Source organism: Pristis pectinata, chromosome 16 (genome assembly GCF_009764475.1).
Source record: "Pristis pectinata isolate sPriPec2 chromosome 16, sPriPec2.1.pri, whole genome shotgun sequence".
Lineage (NCBI taxonomy): Eukaryota > Metazoa > Chordata > Chondrichthyes > Rhinopristiformes > Pristidae > Pristis > Pristis pectinata.
In genome coordinates this window covers 27262996-27287098 of record NC_067420.1, presented here as the reverse complement: position 1 = coordinate 27287098, position 24103 = coordinate 27262996, and the positions used below count along the sequence as shown (strand labels likewise).

Genomic DNA, 24103 nt, shown 5'->3' with positions numbered 1-24103 from the left:
TGTTACTTTTCTTTCTGATTACTACAGTTAACTCGAGTCATGTGGTTTCAAAGTAGTTTGTTTTTCAAAACAGCATGATCAGTGACATATTGCAACATTGTTATCATCCCGTTTCCCAGTACAGGGTTACAAACACTCGATTTATGGACATCCATAGATACGAATGACCTCCCACAATATTATTAAATTCAAAAGCCCTACGTAGTAATTGTTCTTTCTTATCAGTCTTATGCATTTTTGATGCCATTCATTATAATACTATGGAGATACGGTTGCCTTTTGGAGTCATTTTTGTGTATTTTCCAACATGGGCAAAATCAACATGTCTGTAAAATCGAAACATGTTTGCTACCTGGGGATAGCCTGTATTTGTTTTTGTGAAACTAATTGCACAATCTCCAGATAAGCACCAGTGTTATTTCATTGATACTGGGTCTCCTGTTGGACCTTAGTAGTACTACTGCTTAGTTTTTTGGCTCTTTTTATCTATACTCCACTTTATTTCACATAAAATAGTGCTGCTCGTTGACTTATGTCTTTAAGCTGTGGTATTAACAAAGTTGCATGCTGGTTTGAGTATGCTCCCGAGAAGCAACATTTAAGGATATTAATGGGATTAATTGCTAAACTGATCTGTGTCACTAGTTTCACTGAAAAGTTGCATATTTCCACATAAGTAAAGCTCTCAAAATGAATCCTGAAAATGCAATTCATGGCAAATGCAAAATCATTTTATTCTTCCATCCTTTGAGTAAACTTCATTAATCAATATTTTATACTAGTTTTCAAATTTAATGCAAGTGTGCATTTCACTCTTCGTTTGACCTGGAAAAATAGATTAACTTCTTGCTGATTAAGTTCTTGTAATTCCAAAACAACTTGAGCTTCTTCAACCCAAACTATTGCAAGCTTCTTTCCTGAACCATTACATTATTTCATTGTAAGTAGTTCAGAACCATAACAACATTAATTGGGCAATTTATATCTACACTCCAGGCAGCATGGATCCTCAATTTAAACCACATGGAACCAAAAGCCCTTGGTAAAAAAGTTTTATGTCTAACAAATGATAATTCTTCAAATGTTGCAGAATACAGCTGTGAATTAGCACCTGTTTCACTGCCTTGCAATCAGACTGAGCATGTACCTTTTATCAACAATGAAGAAATATTTTATTTCATGCCATTACCCAAGTGAAAGGCAACACTTCTGATTTGGCACAGTATTCTTATTCTAATCATTGTTCAACCTTATACAGACACATGACAAAGCAGTAACTTTCTTATTCCCCATTTTTGAACTTGAGGACCAAATAATCTGATTCCCCAAAATTTCAAGATCATAGGCTGTACTTGAAAATTGATACCTCATTATTGGAACATGCTTTTCAGTTCCAGTCTTACTGATGAGAGGTTAATTGTGTTGATTAATGCATCTTTTTAGTTGCACTTATCTATTCACTGCCTAAAGCTGCAGTACAACACAGAAAGCAAGTCTGACATTTTAACAGAATACATCTAAAAATATTGTACCTGCCAGCTAACATACAACTAAAAATAATTTATATGTCTGTTAAATAATATTTATATTTGTACTCTGAGTCCAAAGCCAACACTTTAATAATTTTATATTTCAAATTTAATTGAAGTCATATTTCCTGAGAATTTGCTCTGCAGTCTTTGCATGATTTAAGTAAAGGTATTAAAAGTGACAAAATAACATTTAAAAAAAAGTCAAATGTTCTGCTAAATTATTTTTAAAAAATGTCATAATATCTTGCTATTCTATATTGCAGCTTTAATTTTTTGCACTGAAATGTGCACGGCCCATTACAATGTGAATTGTAAGAATTACTATAATTGTCTATTTTGTTTGCAACAGAGTGTCAAACATATTTTCATTGTCAGAACCATCATAACTTCAGAAAAACATCCTGCTTACATCAAAAAATAGACTTGAGGGGTACAGGGATTAAAAGTTCAAACAATGTGTGTTGTCTAACTATACAGAATATCATATTGTACTGTTATTACTCTCTTAACATTTGGTCACTATTTGGCAAATAGTTTGTGACATTTAAAGAAAAAACTGGTCAAGGAGAATAAACTACAGTAAATTTTGGACATGATACTTTAAACATCACATGCAAACCATGTTTTTTCCCCCAAACAATCAGAAAACTAAAAGTTTGATACTTCTAAGTTTAAACCCAAGGTACCATATATTTACCTGCGTGTGGCCTTTCACAATTGAGTGACACAAAACCGTGTGCACCTATTCTTATTTTCTTAAAACAAATGTAAAAATCATTTACTGTAAAAGGCAAGAACAAAAATAACTGACCAGTCCACTCCAACAGAGTCAGAGTGTGGCAGCAATACTACATCTCCTCTGCAAAGACACATTTGTAGATACAGGCCTTCTGCATACTGTTATGACAGAGCAAGGTCAGTTGTTGAGTAGGAACCCTGCAGTGCACCGTTATTCTACATAGACTTGAACCCCTTAAGAAGGGTGACATTGTTCCATGCATCTAGATCTGCTTGTATATGACTACACAGTAGTTTCATATTCCAGTACTTCCTGTGTGAAGCTAACGCTTCTGTACTGGAGGCATGGAGTGGCAGGCGAGGTGTATTCCAAGGCCAGGATGGTTTTGCGCAGCCGTCTGTCGATAAAGTGCGCATCCCAGGCAGGATACCGTTTTCTGGGCAAGTCAATCCTGATAACAGGCCCTTCTGTTCGCAGTGTGCGTGACACTGGTGTAGGGGGGACACTGGGCCTTACCTGAAAAACAGGCACGCAACTGTCTCGGTCAGATGGCACCTGCTCACCCGCTGTAGTCCGGCACTGGGTCATTGCTCGGGGTGGACTTGTTATAACCTGTGCAGGTATGTGTGTAGCAGTGTCTCGTTCTCCACCGTCAATACACCCTCCTTGTGAACCAAACATTGGTCCATTTGGGTGCAAAGCACCATAATATATAAACATGAAGAATATTCCAAGGGCAAAACTACTAAACACTACACAAACTATGATTAAGGCTTCAAAGTCTGTTGTACGGGAATCTCTGTACAAGTACCAGAGCACAGTCAAGGCAGCATTTTCACAAAAAGTAATGAAGTAGTAGGTGAACATTCGACACCGAGTCCTCCCTTCCTTAACATTAAACCAACAGAAAATGTAAATAATTCCGACAACCATGTTATAAATGATCTCCTCCCACTTGGACATACAGAAGTCTGTTTCCCCATGAATTATCCAGAAGGTCATGATGCACCAGTGACTGACAATGAAGATTCCAAAGTATAGTTGGAAAACAGAGGCAAACAAGGAAAATGCAATTACTCGAGCAGCAATGGTGAAGAGGTGCCATAGAATCTGTGTAATAGCAGCCTTATAGGTCATGGGCATTTTATCATCCCGGGAGTCCCGAAGTATCTTCTGGTAGGAAGCTATCATCCATGCAAGGGAAAGAAGTGATGCAGCTGCTGATAGACCTAGGTAAGATAATAAATAATAGAGACACATTAGCTAATTTCAAAGATGAAGTGACACTTCCATTAAAATATCAATACTTTGAGATAACCCGAACAGAAACATCAGCTTGGAGAGTTCATTTTGCAATGTTTAATATGTTTGTGCGATATTTCTTTACTTGCTATCTTAATGTACGAGCTAGCATCTCCTTTCACCAGACTATTTAAATGTGGGATGGAAGATTGTTGTTTGAATGTTAAATATTCATCTTCACACAATCATTTTGAGAAAATCCTGCAGGCTTTCCAAGCTTTCAGGTGAGGCAGAAGATCTTTAACAGAATAAACAACTTCTGGTGAGAGGGATCGTAACTGGAGCTTTTCCTCTTGTATTCTGCTTAGTAAGGTGATGCCACAAAGGAAATTTATTCCACTTAGTGCTCATAGCTGCAGCTTCATTAGAAATTTAATGCCTCTTCCTTTGAATCGAACACGAGCTCCTCAAATAAAAGCACAAGCTGCATGACAACCAATCATTTCTGCTGTTACACTTGAAGTCCAAGGCTACAAAAACATACAGAGTTTAAGAATATTGTCTTAAGGTACAAATTTCAGAGAGAAGTAGCAGTGAATTGGAGTATTTTTTTTACTGACAATATATGATGTGTTTCTCAAGATTATAAATAGATAACCACAGATCATAAATTACTAGCATTTCCATTGCTGTTGCTCATGGGTAGTCCAGGTGCATGGTTGCATTGTTTCCATGCCAACTTCATTTTTCCAGGATTTTTCTACATTAGGAGCAACTTGACTTTTCTCCCTGGCGAAAGATTAGCCTCAGGGGGGATCATGATAAACAGAAGTAAATGGCAAGCTTGCTTCATCTGTTGAAATTTTTTTTTAAAAGCTTATTCCATTGGTATTTGTAGCTGATTCAAAGTGCAACAATTAGGTCTTAAACTTTACATACCAAGCAGAACTTCATACTTTTTCACAATAGAGTTGTTTTTTGGTCATCAATATCCAATCAGGAAATTATTGAGCCAATGGCACCAAGGCCCCACTGACAATGAAACAATGTGAAATAACTTTTAAGGGGCATTTTAAAGTTTGTTTATGCAGTTGAAATTAGATGAGTAGATAGTCAAGACTACTCGAAGTATCTGCCATCATTCTATTACGAGGTACTGAATTTTACTACGTTCTATTGAGAAGACAAGAAGGATGCCCATCCTTTGCAAGTACATAGCTTGGTTGCCAATAACATTATGGGAATCCACCTCATTTTTAAAATCAGTAGCCTGAATGGGAAAGCACCAGTTGTCCCAAGTAGAAATAAATTGTGGGGTTAGGAGAAAACTAAACAGGTCAATCTATTCCCTATAGTGCCGCATGAGGCAAAAGTTCTCCTCTGGGGCAGATAGGGTAAATTTAAGTCTCCCCTAAACACCTTGATACTCAAGACTTTCCCAAAACCTCTCCCCATGATTTACTGAGTTCCTGGGATTGTACCTTTCAACCCTGCATGTGCTGAACCCCAAGGAGTTAAAACTTGGTCAGCTTAGCTCAGGATATTTTGTCATTCACAATGGTCCATATCCCCATCCAAGGCTAAAACTGAAACTTTATTGACTAGGATTTACAGCCAGATGAAAGGAACAAATTGCACCACCTTCAGGCAGAAATATAATGTAGTGTTGGTTGTTATGATTGTGGTGGTGAACGTTGAGGCCTTATTTGAGCATGCGTGCATTGTATTTAAATAAGACATCTGTTTATAGAGAACTGGTAAACCAAGGAATCATGTTTTCCAGCAAAAAAACCAGTTAGTGAATTTGGAATGTATAGTTGTATATAGTTGTCAAAATGATAAACATTCATCACTATTCAGATGTCTCCAGAATATAAAGCGCTGATAATTACAACTAAGCATTCATTTGAAAAATACATAAAAATAACTAATACATTAGAAAACCAATCATTTCCCACTGGTTGTCAGATTTTGACAGAGGAGAGGGAGCCAACACCTGCAAATCTGGAAAACATAAATCAATAACAAATGCATGTCAGTGAAAGTTCTTTAAATGCAGGTCCTTTTTTTCTTTCATTTGATGTATAATGGTGCTCATTTTTGAAATAATCCAGATGGCCTCTGGAATGTGTATAGAATAGTGACCTGAGAAACATCAAGGCTTAAATATCACAAATTTCAGAGCAAGAAGTTTAAACCTTAGCCACCCTGTTTCATGTTAAAATAATAGGCCTGTTTATTTCTACATTGCTCCAAGCAAACAGAGTTTAGTAATCTGCAGTTTTTAGTGGTTATTAGAATCACTTCAATTCTCTCACCATCAACATCCATATTGTCTCATTTGTAGAAACTACAAAAGTATATTTTGTCCATCTGCAATCTATTTATGTATTTTACAATCAACACCACTGTCAGTCATCTGTAATCTTTTAAAATAAATGCAGTGCATCTATATCATGTAACTACGAAACGTTTGACAATCAATGCCTTCACTAACATGCATGTCAGTTACAATCTCTTTCAAGCATGGCTTTGCTGAAAAGTTCCTCTGCTTTGTTTGCAGTCAGAAGTACAAATAAATACCTGAGACATTGCTCAGTCCTTGACAGTGATGCTTTTTACAATTTATTATTTGTCCCAGGATAAGAAATGTACTGTCACTTTTAATTCTCTGCATTAATATCAGCCAGTAGCCCCAGTCAGGCATAGAAAACTGAAGCTCTTCATTTCACTGCAATGCAAATATCTGAAGAAAGCTCACTGTGCCAATATGACATCATCATTTTACAGAACAGCCATTCCATGGCCTCTGGTGACACTATTGATTGATGCTGAATTATGGTGAGTGAGCTTATATCCATCTATCTACATTAAAGACTCTGGTCTGACTGCACTCCAGTTGTACAATGTCACTCCCTGCTGCACATTTTAATCAGAGTTTTTACTGTTAATGGTTTTTCATAGGAAATTATTTTGTGCAAATGTACAAGTTGATTTCCCCATGTAATCCTGCCACAAACTTAATCTTGGATGATTATGGAACAGATTGAGCTGTTTCTATTGGCTTGAACGCACTCTTGCTTTTTTAAAAATTGGGCTCTACAAACTGTACATTAAACAGCTGAAAATATTTAATGTTTTTGTATCTCATTTATATTTTGCAACCTACCATTTACTTCAAAATCCATCATTAATTTTTAATTTGACATTCCCAATTTTTAAGAGGTTTTAGAGTGTTTATATGCACCATCTGTTCAGTAGGGTCACCAACCCATGGTAAGTAACTTGACAAAAGTATAAACATATACATTTGCTTTCTTATCTTCAAATTTCAATTTTTAAAAAGGTTGTTCCCCCTCCCAAATCCCCACAATTTCTTCCTACTCGGGTTGACCTTGTGATTTCCCATTTGGGCTACTAACTGAAAAATGAGGTGGTTTCCCACCATGTTATTGGTGATCAAATATGTATTTACAGAAGGTGGGCAATCCTTCTTGTCTTCTCAATGAAGCATATTAAAATTCAATACATTAGAACAGAGGCCCTGTACTGTGACAGGGTCTTGTGCTCACAAATCCTATCATTTAGACAAGTGCTAAGTACCACTCAAATCTGGGGGAATGAAAAGCTTGACAGCTGGCTAAACAATAATCACTAGCTTAGATGTCTGTCAAACCTGACAAAACATCGAGGCTTAGAAAACCGGATGTATATCACTATTTGAAGATTATATTTTCCACTTGAGTGGAACAAGATTAAAATCATTTCTGGGTCAAAGTCAACTAGGCATTTTCAATTGAGAATCATGATGCAATTATGTAGTTTTTTTTGCACCAGATGTACAGGTAGTGACATTATTTAGTCACTCTGTTCAGAAGTGTACCTTGTCATTGGGCAAACTCTCAAAACAATCAAGCATTGTTTGTTCTGAAGCAGCACAATTTCAGATAGGCCTCCTAACCTAGTAGATACTCTTTAATTATTTATTTGCTTTCTTCAGACTTTCCACCCATTTCCTCACTGTAACAACCCAAAACATGCCATCACTTAACTTCATAATCCTTGGGCAACTTATCCCCAGTTCACTGTCCTCAGAACCTTGGCTCCAATATACTGAAGTGACCACCACTAGGGCACTGATCTGCAGCCCTAATAAACCACAAGATCCCAGCACTTCCAGGTCCTGAGCCACAGCCGTAATCCAATTCTGAAAGCCCTCCTCGCCACAATTCTCTTTATGGTCTCGTCTGTTGTTTTCCTTTGTTTGCTCTGCAACTGAACAGCACCTGAAGGAAAGTGCACAAAGGCCAGAGGCATTCATAGAGTCATCCAGCACAGAAACAGGCACTTTGCCCCAACTCATCCATGCTGACCAAGATGCCCATTTAAGCTAGTGCCAGTGGCCTGCATTTGACCCATAGCCCTTTAAGCCTTTCCTATCCATTTACCTGTCCAAGTGTCTTTCAAATGTTATTGTACCTGCCTCAACCACTTCCTCTGGCAGCTTGTTCCACACATGCACTGCCCTCTGCATGAAAAAGTTGTCTCTCAGGTCTCTTCTAAATCTTGCCCTTTTCACCTTAAACCCATGCTCTTTCCTTTCCTGGGAAAAAAGACAGCATTCACCCATCTATGCCCCTCATGATTTTATACACCTCTATAAGGTCACCCTTCAGTCTCCTATTCTCCAATGAATAAAGTCCTAGCCTGCCCATCCTCTCCCTGTAACTCATGCCCTCAAGTCCTGGCAAAATTTTCGTAAATCGTCTTTGCACTCTTTCCAGCTTAATGACATCTTTCCTACAACAGGGTAACCAAAACTGTACACAATACTCCAGGTGCAGCCTCACCAACATAGTGTACAGCTGCAATATAACATCCCAACTCTTATACTCAGTACCCTGATTGATGAAGGCCAGCATGCCAACTTCTTCTTCACATCCTGTTTACCTGTGACACCACTTTCAGGAAACTATGTAGTTGTACTCCTAGCTTCTTCTGTTTTACAACACTTCCTAGGGCCTTACCATTCATTTTGAAAGTCCAAAATGCAAAACCTCACACTGGATTGAACATCATTTGCCATTCTTTGGCCCATACACCTAGTTGATCAAGATCCTCTTGCAACTTTGATAATCTTCACTGTCTACAATAACACCTGCATACTTACTAACCAGGCCTTGTACATTCTTATCCAAATTATTTATATAAATGATGATGCTTTGGAAATGACAAAATTTTTAAATGCTTAGAATGCAATCTAAATGATCACTGACGTGCAGCACAATGATAGGCTGACTAATACAGAACATAGAATGGTAAAGCACAGGAACAGGCCCTTCAGCCCACAATGTCTGTGCCAACCATGATGGCAATTTAAACTAATCCCATTGTCTGCATGTGATGTGTATCCCTCGATCTCCTGCCTGTTGATGTGCCTGTCTAAATGCCTCTTAAATGTTGCATTGCTATTGTTTCTGCTACCACTACCTCCCCTGGCAGCACGTTTAAGGCACCTAGCTCTTTCCGTGTGGAAACATTAAAAAATTTCCATCTCTCGCCTTAAATTTAGCATTTCCACCCTGGGAAAAAGACTTCTATCTACCCTACCGATGCCTTTTCTACTTCTATCAGGTCGCCCCCTCAGACTCTGTTGCGCCAGAGAAAACAATCCAAGTATGTCTTTATAACTAATACTCTTTAATCCAGGCAACATCCTGGTGAACCTCTTTTGCACCCTTTCCAAGTCCTCCACATCCTTCCTGTAATGCCATACTAACGTCTTATATAGCTGCAGCATGACTTCCTGACTTTTGTACCCTGACTAATAAAGGCAAGAATGCCGTACATCTTATTTACCGCCCTGTCTATTTGTGTTGCCACTTTCAGAGAGCTATGGACTTGCACCCCAAGATCCCTCTGTACATCAATGCTCCCAAGGATCCTGCCATTTGTTGTATACTTTCCTCTTACATTTGACGTCCCAAAGTGCAACACTTCATACTTGTCCAGATTAAACTCAATCTGCTATTTTTCTGCCTATATTTCCAACTGATCTATGTCTTGCTGTATCCTTTGGCAACCTTCCTCACTATTTATAACTCCTCCAATTATTGTACCATATGTAAGTTCATTAATGACTCCACTTACATTTTCATCCAAATCATATTTATCTCTCTCTCCCTATATATAATATATAAATATTATCTATATATATATATATAAATATTATCTCTCTATATATAAAAATAATATATATAAAATGCACACACACCCACACTTAGCTAGATAGACGGACAGACAAAAAATATATACATCTCTTAAACAACCTTGTGGGTGCTGAAAAATTTCTAGACTTGAAGTTTCTGAAATTTAGAAATATTACAAAAAGGTCCCAAGCTTTACAAACTAAAATAAATATGACAAACTAAACTTAAAAGTCCACACCCGTGGGTACTAAAGTGTTTCACCTCAATTTATCACTAATTAACTTCTTGCTAAATGAACAAGATCCTACCAAAAACTGCACCAGTGAGATAACGATATGTGGCTCAACTGTTTTTCATACAAATGTATAATTATTGGTCACAGATTGTATTCAACCTTCCCTTCCATCTGTGCCAATCCATTGCTGTTTTCTCAATTCTTTCCTAATAAACTATAATGATCTGAATTTCAATAAATCACAGCTTTCTAATATTAGATCATTTTGTTCATTACTAGTTCTTGAAACCACATCCTGTGGCCCGGATATCCAAATTTTAATTACATTTTCTGTGAAGTGTCACCTTATCTTCTATTCTGTATTATTAGCAGCCTCATGCTTTGTGCTTTACTTTTATCTCTTCTTATTTCCACCACTGATAATGTTACTGGCCCCATATCAAGCTCCAAATCTCTTGTACTCAACAAAGTTGCCATCAAAGCAGTTATGTCATAATACTCACAGGTGCCCTTGCAATCACATGAAATTGGTGGGAATCCATGCCGTACATGGGTGAATTTCAAATACCCACAGCTCTACACAGTGAGGAATTCTACCCTGTGGTGAGGGAGGTATTTGCATGGAGGCCCCCTTTCTATATGCACCTCCTTAAAAGGTCCAATCCATTTTTAATATTCCCGTCTTGGGAACTTTACGCTGCTTCCCACGCTTGCTCCCTCTGCCCTAATTGTTGGCTATTCCAAAGTGTGGAATGCTTCTTTTCACTTTACACCCACTCTAACATGAGGTCCTACATTGGCTGTTGAAGTTGGACTACCCCTCAAAGGAAGCCCATGGTCACACTTCTTCTGCATCACTAGCCTGTCAGAGACCTGCAGAGGCCAGCTGGGAAATCTTAATTCAGATACTGTTTTGATTACAGAACAGTTTTTTTCCCCACTCTTGACTGTGAACAAAAGAGAATTTAGCATCATTTTAATTTCCTCACTGTTCTTTTCAGTGACCTTTCTCCCAAGCCACTACATCTTTCAAATACACCCACACTCAATTAGTTTCCACACAATCCTTTTTCCAACCTATCATCTTATAATAAACAGCAGAATTCTCTCACCAGGTGTTTAATTTACTCTGACCTTACTAAAATCACACAGTCACCATACAACTAATGTGCCCACTGATACAACCTGTTGACATCACACAAAGCATATCATAAAGAAAGACTTTCAACAAAAAGCAGCCTTTACCAATGATGTCTGAAGAAAAGTGCTGACCAACCAGTTGAAGCTCAGCACTGCCTTACTTATTCACATTAGTTTTAGTAGAAAATGCCTTGCATATTATTTGCAAGTGCATTTCACATTTATATTTAAACATTCATCATTATTTCAGTTCAAAACTTTGCAATATTTTTCATTGAAGATTGGAATTTTGACATGACTGGACACATCTCTGTATCGTTTAACTCGCAGTTAACCTTTGACTTTTGACTCGCAGTTGCAAGCAAAACTCCAACAACAGAAGGTCTAATAAAGACCCTCTACTGTTCTACATTCAGAAGGAGAGCTGAAGCCAGCATGCCTAATATCACAGCAGAGCTTGCTGGAACTGATTGTTCACAATCTGACTATGGCAATAGTTTTTCAAAAATATGGGGGTGCGAGGGGTGGGGGAAATGGAAAGAGCCTATACAGAAGTCATCTGCCTGTGTTTTCATTTTGAGAATGATACTTTTAAGGAAGTGATGGTTAGGATTTAATTAGATATCTACAATGGAAAAGCAACCACCCAACCACCAAGATAGCTCCGGCAAATCTGTGTTAGCAATGGATTCGGTTCTTGCATCTTTATTCAAAAATATTAATATGTTTTTAACAAGAGCATAGTTTTAACAATCAGATACAAGTATTGAAGTAATTAACTATGTCATAATGCATTCATCATAACTGGGCAGATAGTAAGAGGATTACTAACGTCAGCTACTAAATGTTGTTAATTATAGCTCTGGGTTTTATAATAACGAACAGCCTATTAAATGACTCATGCACATATTTTTTGAGCAGTCTAGCATTTTTTTGTGCCCTAATGTATATTAATCATGTGATTTTAAACTGGAAGTAATCCCTAGAAGATCCTGAAATCCAAAAGCCTACTGTACTCATCATCATTTTGGTTTAGTTGGCAGCACCCAATCTAAAAGTTGTAAGTTCAAGTACCGCAATGGACCAAAGCATTTAAATTTGGGCTCAATAATGAGTACAGGACTGCTGAAGTGTTACACCCTCATTTGAACAATATGCTAAATGAAGCTCAGTCTGCTTGTTCAGTGGAATGCAAAACATCTCATTGTGATTCTAAGGAATCAAAAGGAACAAAATAAACAAGGTTATTCAGCTCAGAATCTGTTCTGTCTTTCAATTATAAAAACAGAAAATGCTGGAAACACTTGGCAGGTGAAGCAGCATCTGTGGAAAGAGAAACAAAGTTAATGTTTCAGGCCTACGACATCTCAGCCAGTGTCTCAGACCTGAAATGTTAACTGTTTCTCTTTCCACAGATGCTACCTCACTTCCTAAGCATTTCCAGCATTTATTTCAGATTTGCAGTTATCTGCAGTTTTACTGTCTTTCAGTTAGTTTGCAGCTGACCTGTACTTCAACTCCTTTTACATGTCTTTGCTTCATATCCCTTGATACACTTAACAAAGGTCTATTTTGAAAATTCATTCGATCCAGCACCACTTGCCTTCTGGGGATTCCTTTTACCCTTTATGTGCAAAACATCCTCCTAATCTCCCTCCTAAATAGTTTAACCCTCAAATCATGGCATTTTTTGTATTCCCTCACCATCACCTGCAATTAATTAGTTTAATTGCCCTTTTTAGTTCACTCTTCTGTCTTTTTTAACTTGACAAAATAATCAAAGTTTTGCAAACATTCTTCATAATTAACAAGTAAGTGAAAATAAAAAAAACAGTTGCCGGAAACCTGAAATAGGAATAGTAAACGTTGGAAATACTTAGCATGTCAGTCTGCATAAACAGAGTTAACGCTTCAGGTTGAAGACTCATCAGAACTGTTCTGGCAAAGGGACTTCAACCCGTTCACTCTGTTTCGCTTCCTACAGATGCTGTCTGACCTGCTACATTTTTCCAGCATTTTCTGTTTTTACTTCATGATCAACTTTTGAGACCTGTTAAAATTGTGGAGAACTTACACTGTATACCTTCCAAGGGTAATACATTCTTCCTAAAATAAAACAGATTGCAGGTCAGATTTCATTTGTGGAGAAAGAAATTAAATTAACACTTCAGGTCCATCACCTATTAACAGAATGTTGACCTGAGATATTAATCTTCTTTCTTCCACTTCAGCTACTAACTGATCTGCTGAATATTTGCCCCATTTTATTTTTGATTTCTAGACTGCACAGTATTTTGCCTTTGTACATCTTTCATAAAGATCAATGCATTAAACAGAATGACTCTGATAACAAAAATGGTGGGAGTTCCTTCAACTAACACCATAGAAATAGATGACGAATCATCTTATCTGCATATTGAGAGAACTTATATAGTCAGGTTTGCTTACATAAGAAAACAAATGTTTCAACAGTAGCTGGTTGGTTCCAAGTCAAGCCTGGAGCCTCTGTTGTGCACGATGACCATTTCACAAAGTTGTAAGCCCCACCAATATCCAGTGCATCTTCCTGTGCTAGGGTAAGGGTTACATATGGAATAGTCTTCTTTCCTTCTATTTTGTGCTCTTTTCCTGCACGAGTGGCTAGAGGGCAAGTAATGTGTGACTGCTCTGGATGTAGTGTAGCAGGTGAGAAGGGAAAGGATAAGATGGTACAATGAGCGATAACATCATGAGTGTGATGTGTGTAGCTTGAATGGACAAATGTAGGTGTGGGCTGAGCAACTGAAAGCAGATGTGAATAGGACTGCATGAGTATCAGCAATGTATATGGGGAGCAGGAGGGATTATATGTTGGGAGTGAGATTGCAGCTGTTGGAAGCATCTGGGTGGCAGGAAGAGGGACTGGTGTGAATGGAAACTGTGAACAGGTGCATTCCAGACAACGAGTGAGAAAGGAGCTCCCCTCCCCACTTTTGATTGAGAGTTTACCAGGTATCTCCATGCTGCAGATTAGTCCTCTAGGTGATGTGCTGATTGCTTACTACTTAGACTGATTTTGGCCAAGCTGTCTTCAAGAGAAAACTGGAATCTTTTCCACCCACTTAAGGTCGATAGAATCCCATAACTGGCCCTGCCAGCCAACGTCACCTCCTCCAGGAAAATGTCAGGGAACCCCAGCACCTCCTGCCATCTTTGCCAGTCAACACAATACATTTGCATGATGCCCAAAGCAACACCAACTGGTATTTCTCTTCAGTGAACCCAGGCTTGGCTTACCAAGCATCTTCAGATACTGGTACTTCCACCTTGAAAATTAGATTTCTTTCCAAGCTGCTTTTTTGTCAAATCCTTAAAACAAGGTGTTTTAATTACCAATTAATCATGGACAGGATCAATATGTAAACTTCCTTAACTACATTCCCATAATTTATTTGATAAACTCATTCAGACATGTTTGTTTTCTTCAAATTTGCTGTTTGTAAGACATAAATTGCATGCAGTTTGTCTACTACATTTGTCTAAATAACCATTGTAACGATACTTCAAAAGTAATTCAATGTTTGTGACTCACTTTGATCTATCCTAATGTCAGTAATTCCATGCAATGTAAGTGCAAGTTATTGCTTTCTCCCATTGTTCATACACTTGAAGAACATGACTGGAACGATATATGCATGTCCTATAACCACAGATAATTTCTCTTTTACTACAGTTTAGTGCAAAAAGAGAGCTGATATTAGCATCACTGCTTAGTCTTAAAATAGCTCATTTAACCAACATTTTGGTATCTATTTTTAGTACAAAGATTGATCAACTGTGTGCCAAAATCTTACAGTGCATTGTTGAATTAGGAAACTTCCCAACTCAAATGGAGTTGTCTTAATTGAATTGGGCTGCAACTTTGACTTGCTGTGAAAGTTCTGTTCTGGCTCTTTTAAAAAATGGTAACAAAACATTCAGGTTAGGGTGCACTTTTAAAGGGTGCCACAAAATTAAGGCCCTTTCATAGTTAATTTTGCAGTCCTAGTTTCTTGTATTTTGATAATGCTCTTTTCTATTCTGTAGGTGCTAATCTGCTACCTATTGATTAGGCAGCAATTAAATTTGATGTACACATAACCTATACTTATCCTGTCTACTCTTTTCATCATTTTGAATTCTTTCCTTAATCTTCACGGTGCTCTAATTGCTCCCAATTTTCCTTTTCAATCAGACCCCATATCCCTCGTATCATGTTGGTAACTCTGCATCTGTCATATGCATTTCACAATGAAGTGAACAAAACGAGAGACAGGATTTCGGAAGCAAAATACTACAGATAGGGGAAATCCAAAAAATAACACAGCAAATGCAAAAAATACCAGCAGATCAGCCAGTATCTGTGGAGAGAGAAAAACAGCTAATGTATCAGATCAATGACCTTTCAGAATTGGGAATAGTCAGAGATAAACTGAGTTTTAAGATGCAGAATAAAGAAGAAATCTTCCATCCTTTCAGCTTTCCAAGGGGACTGTTCTTTTCTAGATGCCCTGATTCACACTAATCTCCACTACTATCTGTGGTCCTTCACATTGTACCTTTCCATTATATAAAAAAAATCTATCCTTTTACCTCCTCCCTCCTCACTGTCCACAATTGAGTCTTCTCTACACTGGGGATACCAAAATCATATTGGGTGAGCACTGTGTTCAACACAATTCAGTCCACAAGCATGACTGAAGTTAGAGTGACCTTATTGCTTTTATCCTCTGACTCACTCCCAATTTATTCTCTGTTTGTAACCTCCTACTGTTTTAGTGAAGCTCAAGGAACAGCATCTCATTTTCAAATGAGGCATTTTATATCATTTTGGCATTTTTGTTTCAAATTTTCAGCATCCACTCCACATTCTCTCAGTAATTTCAAATAATTATTCTGCCATTACATCTCCTCCAGTCTGATCTATTGCTTTCTTTTAATCAATTTTTTTTTTGCTTTCACCTCATGAATCTGTCCAGTCTTCCACCAAATCAAACACTTTCTCTTTTATTTTCTCCCCATCATACTCTAACAATTACCATTTCTAACAAAGGTTATTGACCTGAAGTGTCCTTTGCTCATTCCACAGATGCTGCCTGACCTGCTGAGTGCTTCCAGAACATTTTATTTTTAAAATTACAATATTTTAGATACCGCTTAATCATCATTTTATAAGGAATCCAAGTATTTGTTAATTTTGTCAGGAAGCGAATGGAATGACTGTGGTACAGTTTATTAATAAAATCATCTCCAGGGGGCTATAGAGACTCTTTTCATTGAGGTGGCGGGAAAGCAAATGAAGCTTCTTGAAAATGAATCTACCTCAACACTAATTCATGACCATTAAAACAATATCATGGTGCAAAGCAATGAAAACTCAGATGTATATGGTTGTGTTGACAAAAGAAGTGGTAATGAAGGAGTTATTTAAACAGGTTGATATTGCTGGTCAGATCAGGATTTACTGCCCATCCAATTGCTCTGGGAGTGGATGGTAATGAGTCACATTTGTGAACCATTCCAATGTACACTGTATGTTGAAGATGGTCTCATAATGCTGTTACACAGCAAGTTCTAGGATTATGACCCAACAGTGAAATAACTATTATGTATTTCCAAGACAGGGTAGTCTGCAACCTGGAGAATTTGCATTTGGTATTTTCATGCATACAGATAATGTCCTTCAAACTAATAGAAATCATTGATTTGGCAGCAGAAGTTGAAGAATTCTTGTCAAGAGGCACAGCAGCAACTTGCTATGGTACAAGTGCTAAAAACTGCAAGATGGTCAATGGTGAAATTAGGGAAGATTGTCTGAGGTCAACGCTGTAAGGAACTCTTCTGGTCATATCTCAAGGCTGAGATTTGTCTTCCAAACACCATAATGATCTTTCTGTTTGCTGGGTAAGTCTCTAATCAGTGGTGAGAATATTTTCCGATAAGCACTGATATACAATTATGCTGTGTTCCTTGATGCTTTACTCAGTCAAATGCTGCCTCATTGTTGAGGAGAGCCACATTGATATGAAATGTTTGGACCAAGAATCAGCTTTGGTGTTAAGCACAGCCTCTCTTCCGGCCCACCCCCACAAATCTAGCAATTTTTCATTGGTTTCATATTTAATTACATTATTTCAGCCAATGAACACATTTAACTGAGACACTGATTGTTGCTCATGAACTACTCATCTTTCTTTGAATCTGCTACTTTTTATAAAGTTGTTCTGACTTTTGAATTTTTCCTCAGTCAATATGGTGGTGTTACTAAACCATTCTTTGGATGGACAATCATCAAGCCAAGGTCCATGCTGATTCTTCCAGTGATATTCAGCAAAGACTGTCACTGATTGATCAGTTGAAGAAGTTCAATCGTTGTTAATCGGAAGGAGCCTTTCTCACCCATGCCTCATTTGACGTCATGAGACTTCATGGGGTCTGGTCAATGAGAAGATTTCCAGGGCCGCTCTACTTTTGATTGTATCCCATTGTGCTGCCATCCAGCTCAGCTGGGTATCTTCAATCGGCAAGTCAAGACAATTCCAGGAATGGTTAAGTTGTCTGATAGCCATGATTCTCTCAGCATACCCATACCAGATTGTTGCTTGGCTAATCTGTACATCACTTGTTTCAATGTTGGCAAAAGCTCCCAGATGCTAGCAAGATGGGCTTCATAGAGTTAGCTGGGCTGAGTGTCCCAACTGAGTTACCTCATGTTGTGTCTGAAGCTGATTGATGAATGGTCCATCAGGTTTGAGCACTGTAACATTTGTGTAGCAGTTTGATATAACTGAGTGGCTTGCTAGCCTGTTTCATAGAACACTTAAAAGTCAACCAATGTGTATGGGTCTCAAGTCATAAACAGGCCAATGCAGGCAAGGACAGGAATTTCTGCCCTAAAATTACATTGTTGAAAACACAACCAATTTACCAATCTGATGGCTTCAGGATTACTCCACTGAATAGAAACTCTGTATTTCATTTAATTAACCAAATTCAAATTTAAAGTAGCAAGGCAAGATATAAAATGGCATCAACGTGTTCTTGATCCACTCCCCTAGCTATCACTACTGTGTTAACCATTTGTTTCACTAACTATTACAGTAACTACATATGATAGTCAATTTTAAATCAATATTTTAATGCCAAAAATGGGTACAATAGACAAACTTATTGTATTTACATAAAACCTAGATATATTGATAGATCATTATGGAAGCAGGAGAAAGACCATTCAGGCCTTCTGACCGAAAGATATTTTTAAAGATTAAGATAGAATATCATGTTCAACTTTCATATAACAGATAACAAGGTTGTTGAACATTATCTGGGAAAGGGAGAAAATTTGATTTAGTCGTAGCATTCACTTTAGAAGCAAAAAGGCGTATTGCTTAAGCCCCACTGACACTCCTACTGAGTAGTGGCCACACTACCTCCCCTGAATTCCACATGTTCATCCAGCAGTATGTTTGTATCGGGGATGAGAGAGCCATGCTTATCATTGCTTGTGTCGTGTAGCCCCCAAAGCCACCCCCTTCCCCTCAAATAGCACTAATCTGTAAAACCTGTAAATTTTCTTGTTACATTACACTGCAACCCAAGGTACAATTGTGAAGATAAAAAAACACAGCAGGGAAGTGAAAGCACCAATGAGTTAAAGAGATAATTAAGTGCTAAAGAGAAGGGATTCTATAATGTGGTGAGAAAGTAGGATGAGAGAGGCAAAAGTGGAGTCTTTTTCAACTCCTAAAGGACGGGTTCCTTTCATAGCTTTATATTGTAACAATTATTATTGAGTCTTACCTTGCAAGCTCCCAATATGGTTTCTCTGCACCATAATACTTAGTTGCAGTACAAGCTGAGGTGCACTTTTAAGGAAGGTCTCCAGCAGGCGTAACATATTTATATCAGCACTCTCAAACATCATCCTCCAGTAGAAGTGCCGGCGCTCGTGTTCTCTGTGCCAGCGGCTTTGAATTCCAAGATACATGGCTCTAAGATACCTATTCAAAAGCACAGAAATAATATGCAAGACAATTGAGTAATTCAATAAAATCCTCTGTTTATAGACATCCAGTATACAATAAATGCATTTCTATATTGTTTGACTGCATAAACGGTGTGAGTTTACACAGCGACTGCAGACCAAGGCTACTGCCTAATCAATCTGATTCCAAGTTAAGACTGTAAACCTTGCATTGTTGGACTACTTAAATATTTCAATGAAAATAAATGTCAAAATTATTGCCTCATGTTACTGAAAATCTACAGTCTGTGCTTCTGACAGATGCTTCCTGTCAAAAGCACAACTGTAGCTTTTCAATAACATGAAGCAATCTGTATCTTTTATTTTATTAAGTCAAGGATAGTGAATGTCACCAGCAAAACCAGTTTTTATTGCCCGCCCCCAATTGTCATTAAACTTGCCTTGCTGAGCAATTAGGAATCAATCACATTGGCTTGGATCTGGAGTTAGATGTAGGCCAGATTGGGTGGCAGATTTTGTTCCCTAATAGGACATTAATGAGCCAGCAGGATCTCTACAATCTGGTGATTGTATGGTTAACATTACTGAGATTATCTTTTTATCCCAGATTATACAGTTAACCAAATTTAACTGCCCCAGCTGCCATGGTGGCCTTTGAGCACGTGTTCAGATCATTGGTTTCTGCTGGTCCTATATTAACCAGAGTACACCATCCAATAAAGATATAAAGAATTTGAATTCAATTCAAAGCCAGAAGGTAATGGTCATAAGGCAAAACAATTGGTTACAAGGCATATGCACAACAGGAGAGCAATCGTGAACAAGAGAGAGTGGGACAGAGAGGATAGTAGTATGAGAAGGCACAGGAGGAAGATCGAGTGGGCAAGGGTGCAGCTAGGGAACAGTGCAAGCAGATGCGTACAGAGGAATCTTCAACAGTCGTTCCAATCAAAAGAAATTAGACTCAAACAAACTTTGGTACATTAATGTGAAAAAAGCTACACAATGCATACACCAACACATTTTTGTAAAACACAGAAATGCACATACAGTCCCATCAGTTTATAAAAACAAAATAGGCTGCATTTGCAGTACAATTTTAACTGTGATTTTGTAAAAGATCTTTATACAGCAGCAACATGACTTCCCAACTTTTATACTCAACACCCCAACCGAAGAAGGCAAGTATGCCATATGCCTTCTTTAACACCCTACCTGCTTGTGTCGTTAACTTTGGGGAGCTAGGGACTTGCACCCCAGGATCTCTCTGTACACCAATGCTCCTGAGGGCCCTGTTATTTACTGTACATTTTCCTCTGGCATTTGACCTCCCAAAATGCAACATCTCACATGTCCAGATTAAAATCCACCTGCCATTTCTCCACTCAAATTTCCAACTGATCTATACCCTGCTGTATCCTTTGATAACCTTCATCACTATCCACTATTCCATGAATTTTTGTATCATCTGCAAATTTACTAATCAGACCACCTACATTTTTCATCTAGTTAATTTATATATATCACAAACAGAGGGTAAACACTGATCCTTGCAGAACACCACTGGTCACAGACCTTCAGTCAGAGAAACACGCCTCTACAATTACCCTCCATCTTCTATGACCAAGCCCATTATGCGACTTACCAACTGTAGTTGCCTTGATGGCCAATGACCACCAAGGCAAATACAGTAATGACCTTGAATGTGCCTAGTGCCATCTGAGCAGAAGCTGGAGATGCTTAAAAGATTTGGAAATTTGCCATGAAAAATTTGGTAAAGACAACTTATTCAAAGTCAGCTAACATTGCAAGATATTACTGGACAGTGAGCACCTGTCTTTGCAGGATCACAGACCACTGAAAGCAGGTACAAAATCTTGTCAGCACCAAGTTAATGCTGGCCTCCAGCAGAACCAAATGGGATTTCACTTCCTCAGCATCTAACTGATGTGCTATCTTATACAGATCAAAGCCCAGATTCCAGGCAACAGGTCAATTCCTTCATTCTGTAGCAGCCAGTTGAGTCAACTACACTTGTGCCTCTATGTAAAACAAAAGGATGGCTACGAGGAAAAATGGGCTACACACTGGCTGCATAATTCATTATTCTAATGCACGCAACTGCATACAATGAAAACCTTGATGTCACACAAAGTCTGATACAGCATACAAACTGGAGTTAAAACTAACACTTTCTCAATGTGGACTGTCTTGCAAATGCTCTGCTTGTATTGCCAACAACAATGACAGTCAGTTGCTCTTCCATTATGGTAGCACCTACACGTGTGAAAATGCAAGTGGCCACTAATTACATGTTCTGCACAAAGCCCCACGTCAAGCTGGCAATTTCATTGTGGTCAGTCCTTCAGCCTTCTTCTGTAACCTTCCCCACTGAGAGTTCATCTCCTTGGTGACTGAATTCATGTACAACCTTGCCCTCTGTCAAGTTAGCATCTGTGTTCTCCTTGACCTCTGTCCTGGCTATGGGTTATTCATGACTGGTGTTCACCACATGTTACCTGAATCGTAGTATCATGGATTGGGAATGATGGGAGAGGAATGGTGGTCAGAAATCCTGTCAGACACACCCAAATCTCTGTGCACTGCATGACGAATTCAGTCAGAAATGGATTCACATAAGGTATTGGCTACTTACTATGTGGTGTCTAGATTACACCAGCTTTGAGTCCACTGTGTACTTGGTGCACTTGAACATAAAAATGCCTGGATATGTGCAATAGTGCCCAGAATACAATGCATATTTGGCCACACCCCTTCTGCAAAATGCACCCGAGACCTCCCTAATCAGGTCAGTATGGGCAGAGTCCAGTACTTTGAATCATCTGCAGATAGCTTTCTTTAGGTTATGTACTCCTCGTGCTGAAAGTCTCCTTCAGTCTCTCGTTACTGTACTCTGGGTGAATTGCAATCCTACCGCATCACCACTGGATGTGGACTCCCAACTGTCCACTATCACAATCGCCATCACACTTTCCCATTAGGTTGCATGTGACCACCTCCACTCTGCGTCTGATCCAAGCAGGCAAGACCCTGCCCCAGTTAATGTCCCTCTGCCTCTACCTCCTCCACTTCTGGTCCTTCTCCACCATAAATCCTTTCTCACAATTCACAACCTGCTCGGTTTCCTCCAAGCCTCTATAATGCCGAAGTAAGTGGAGGAGAGGCCTTTGTGTGCAAAGCATGAAATATCTGTCCACTGTTCATACTTCTTACACAACGCAATTTTGCAATGGCAACTTCACGTACAAAACATGCAACGGCCTGCTGTACTTTGCTAGTTTAGTATGCCTTTCATGCAAAGTATTTTGATTGCCACTACCTTCTTGCAGTTGCTGTTGACTGCAGCTCTTATACATTGATGATGAAAAAGATGCAAGGATAAGAGTGGCCTGATTATAGTGTTTTGATGGTGGGGGGAAAGAATAAGTGCTATCTGCAGTTTGTTAAAAAGAGGTGTGATGTGAAGAGGACTGGCTATATAGATACAAGAATCCTGAATGCTTCCAGACATGCTTCTGGGGTCACAGCCTCTGCAATGGTTTAGAATATGTTAACACACTTAACCACTCTGGTTAGCTCCTGCGCTTTTCAGTTGTGCATTATCTTGTCCTGCTTTGGAGGTGGAATTGTCCATAAATATTCTGTAATCTACTGATGTCATGGGTGAATGAATTGCAGTGTGTGCAGGATGAGAATGTAAAGTCTGCAGCAGTGCTAAATGAGACAGTATGCATTGGAGAACATAGAAAGTTAAGTATCTTCATCAAGACTATTGGTCAGTGGGTAAGAGGGTTTGCTGAATTCAGCAGGGGCCAGGAGTGTTGTAGACAATAAGTTTTGGCATCTGAAGATGTAGCAGGTGTAAATTTTACAGAATTATTTCAAGCAGAGAGCTTTAAACACCGTGAATACATTCAGGGAAAATATTAGAAAGTCCCCATCGTCTTCTCCCATGGGATGGATGCCTGCAATTTTTGAATGTACATTCCTCACATGCAAGACTCCCTGTGGGAATGTATAAAATATGCCCACAGTCTGTAAATCCAGTATAGTATTAAAATCAGGTGTGAGTGATACCAAAAACATAATTTGAACCTTCTGGATACATTTTACACTTTGGCTGTAACTGATTTAAGTGTTTTTGTAAAGGGCAGATTCTTCCATATCACTAGTATATTTTTAACCACCAGAGGAGGCTCACACATACATGTAATCACATGTTTAGCATGCAGTCCTGTTAGCACAAGACAACTTTCACCCAAACCCTAAATGATAACTTCCAGCTAATTTTTTATTATGGTTACTGGTCTTCAATCAGAAGCTATCGTTCAAATTGCATTCTTGCAATCCTCTTACAACCGGTGTTTGAAATACCGTGAATGGTTTGATTCAGAATACCAAAACAATGTCATCCATGAAAACAGAAAATACTGGAAATACTCAGCAGATCAAACAGCATCGGTGGAAAGAGAAACAGTTAATGTTTCAGGATGCTGCCTGACCTGCTGAATATTTTTTTCAGCATCTTTTGTTTATTTCAGATTTCCAGCATCTGCAGTTTTTTTTATTTTCACAACAATTTCATAAGCAGGTATTAAACTGTGGTTGCCATTTTACCTCAGTTTATAAGTAAATAAAATCATTTCACTTTTATTCACTCTTGGATAACAAAGAAACAAATTATTTGTCATTTGCCAAAGCAATTTTTTCATGATAAATAGCTAAGATTCATACTTAAAAAGATTTTGCAAACATTGCAAAGAATCTAGGGAAAGGTTGAAAGGCATGTTTTTTTTAAAATGCATTTTATATCCTTGGAGGCCAATCCTACTGCTCAAGGTACATATCCATCAAAACATATAACAAGGTCAATTTGAAATAAATGACAGGGCACAAAAACTGCCGACATCAACAGTGCATTTTGAAGGTTTGGTTTGTAATAAAACATTATCCAATCCCCAAAGATCTATTTCAGTTTAGAAA

At 38.3% G+C, this 24103-nt stretch overlaps 1 protein-coding gene across 1 annotated transcript in view; it reads right to left on the bottom strand.

Annotated features, from left to right (window-relative positions):
• Nucleotides 1-1841: 1841 nt before the first annotated feature.
• Nucleotides 1842-24103, bottom strand: part of LOC127579019 (XK-related protein 7-like) — a 177715-nt gene continuing 155453 nt past the window's right edge. Inside the window, exons 2-3 of the mRNA XM_052031655.1 lie at nucleotides 18916-19115; nucleotides 1842-3500 (exon numbers count right to left, since the gene is read on the bottom strand). Coding sequence (XP_051887615.1) covers nucleotides 2554-3500; nucleotides 18916-19115 — 1147 coding nt within the window. The 3' untranslated portion in view covers nucleotides 1842-2553. The remainder of the gene's footprint in view (nucleotides 3501-18915; nucleotides 19116-24103) is intronic.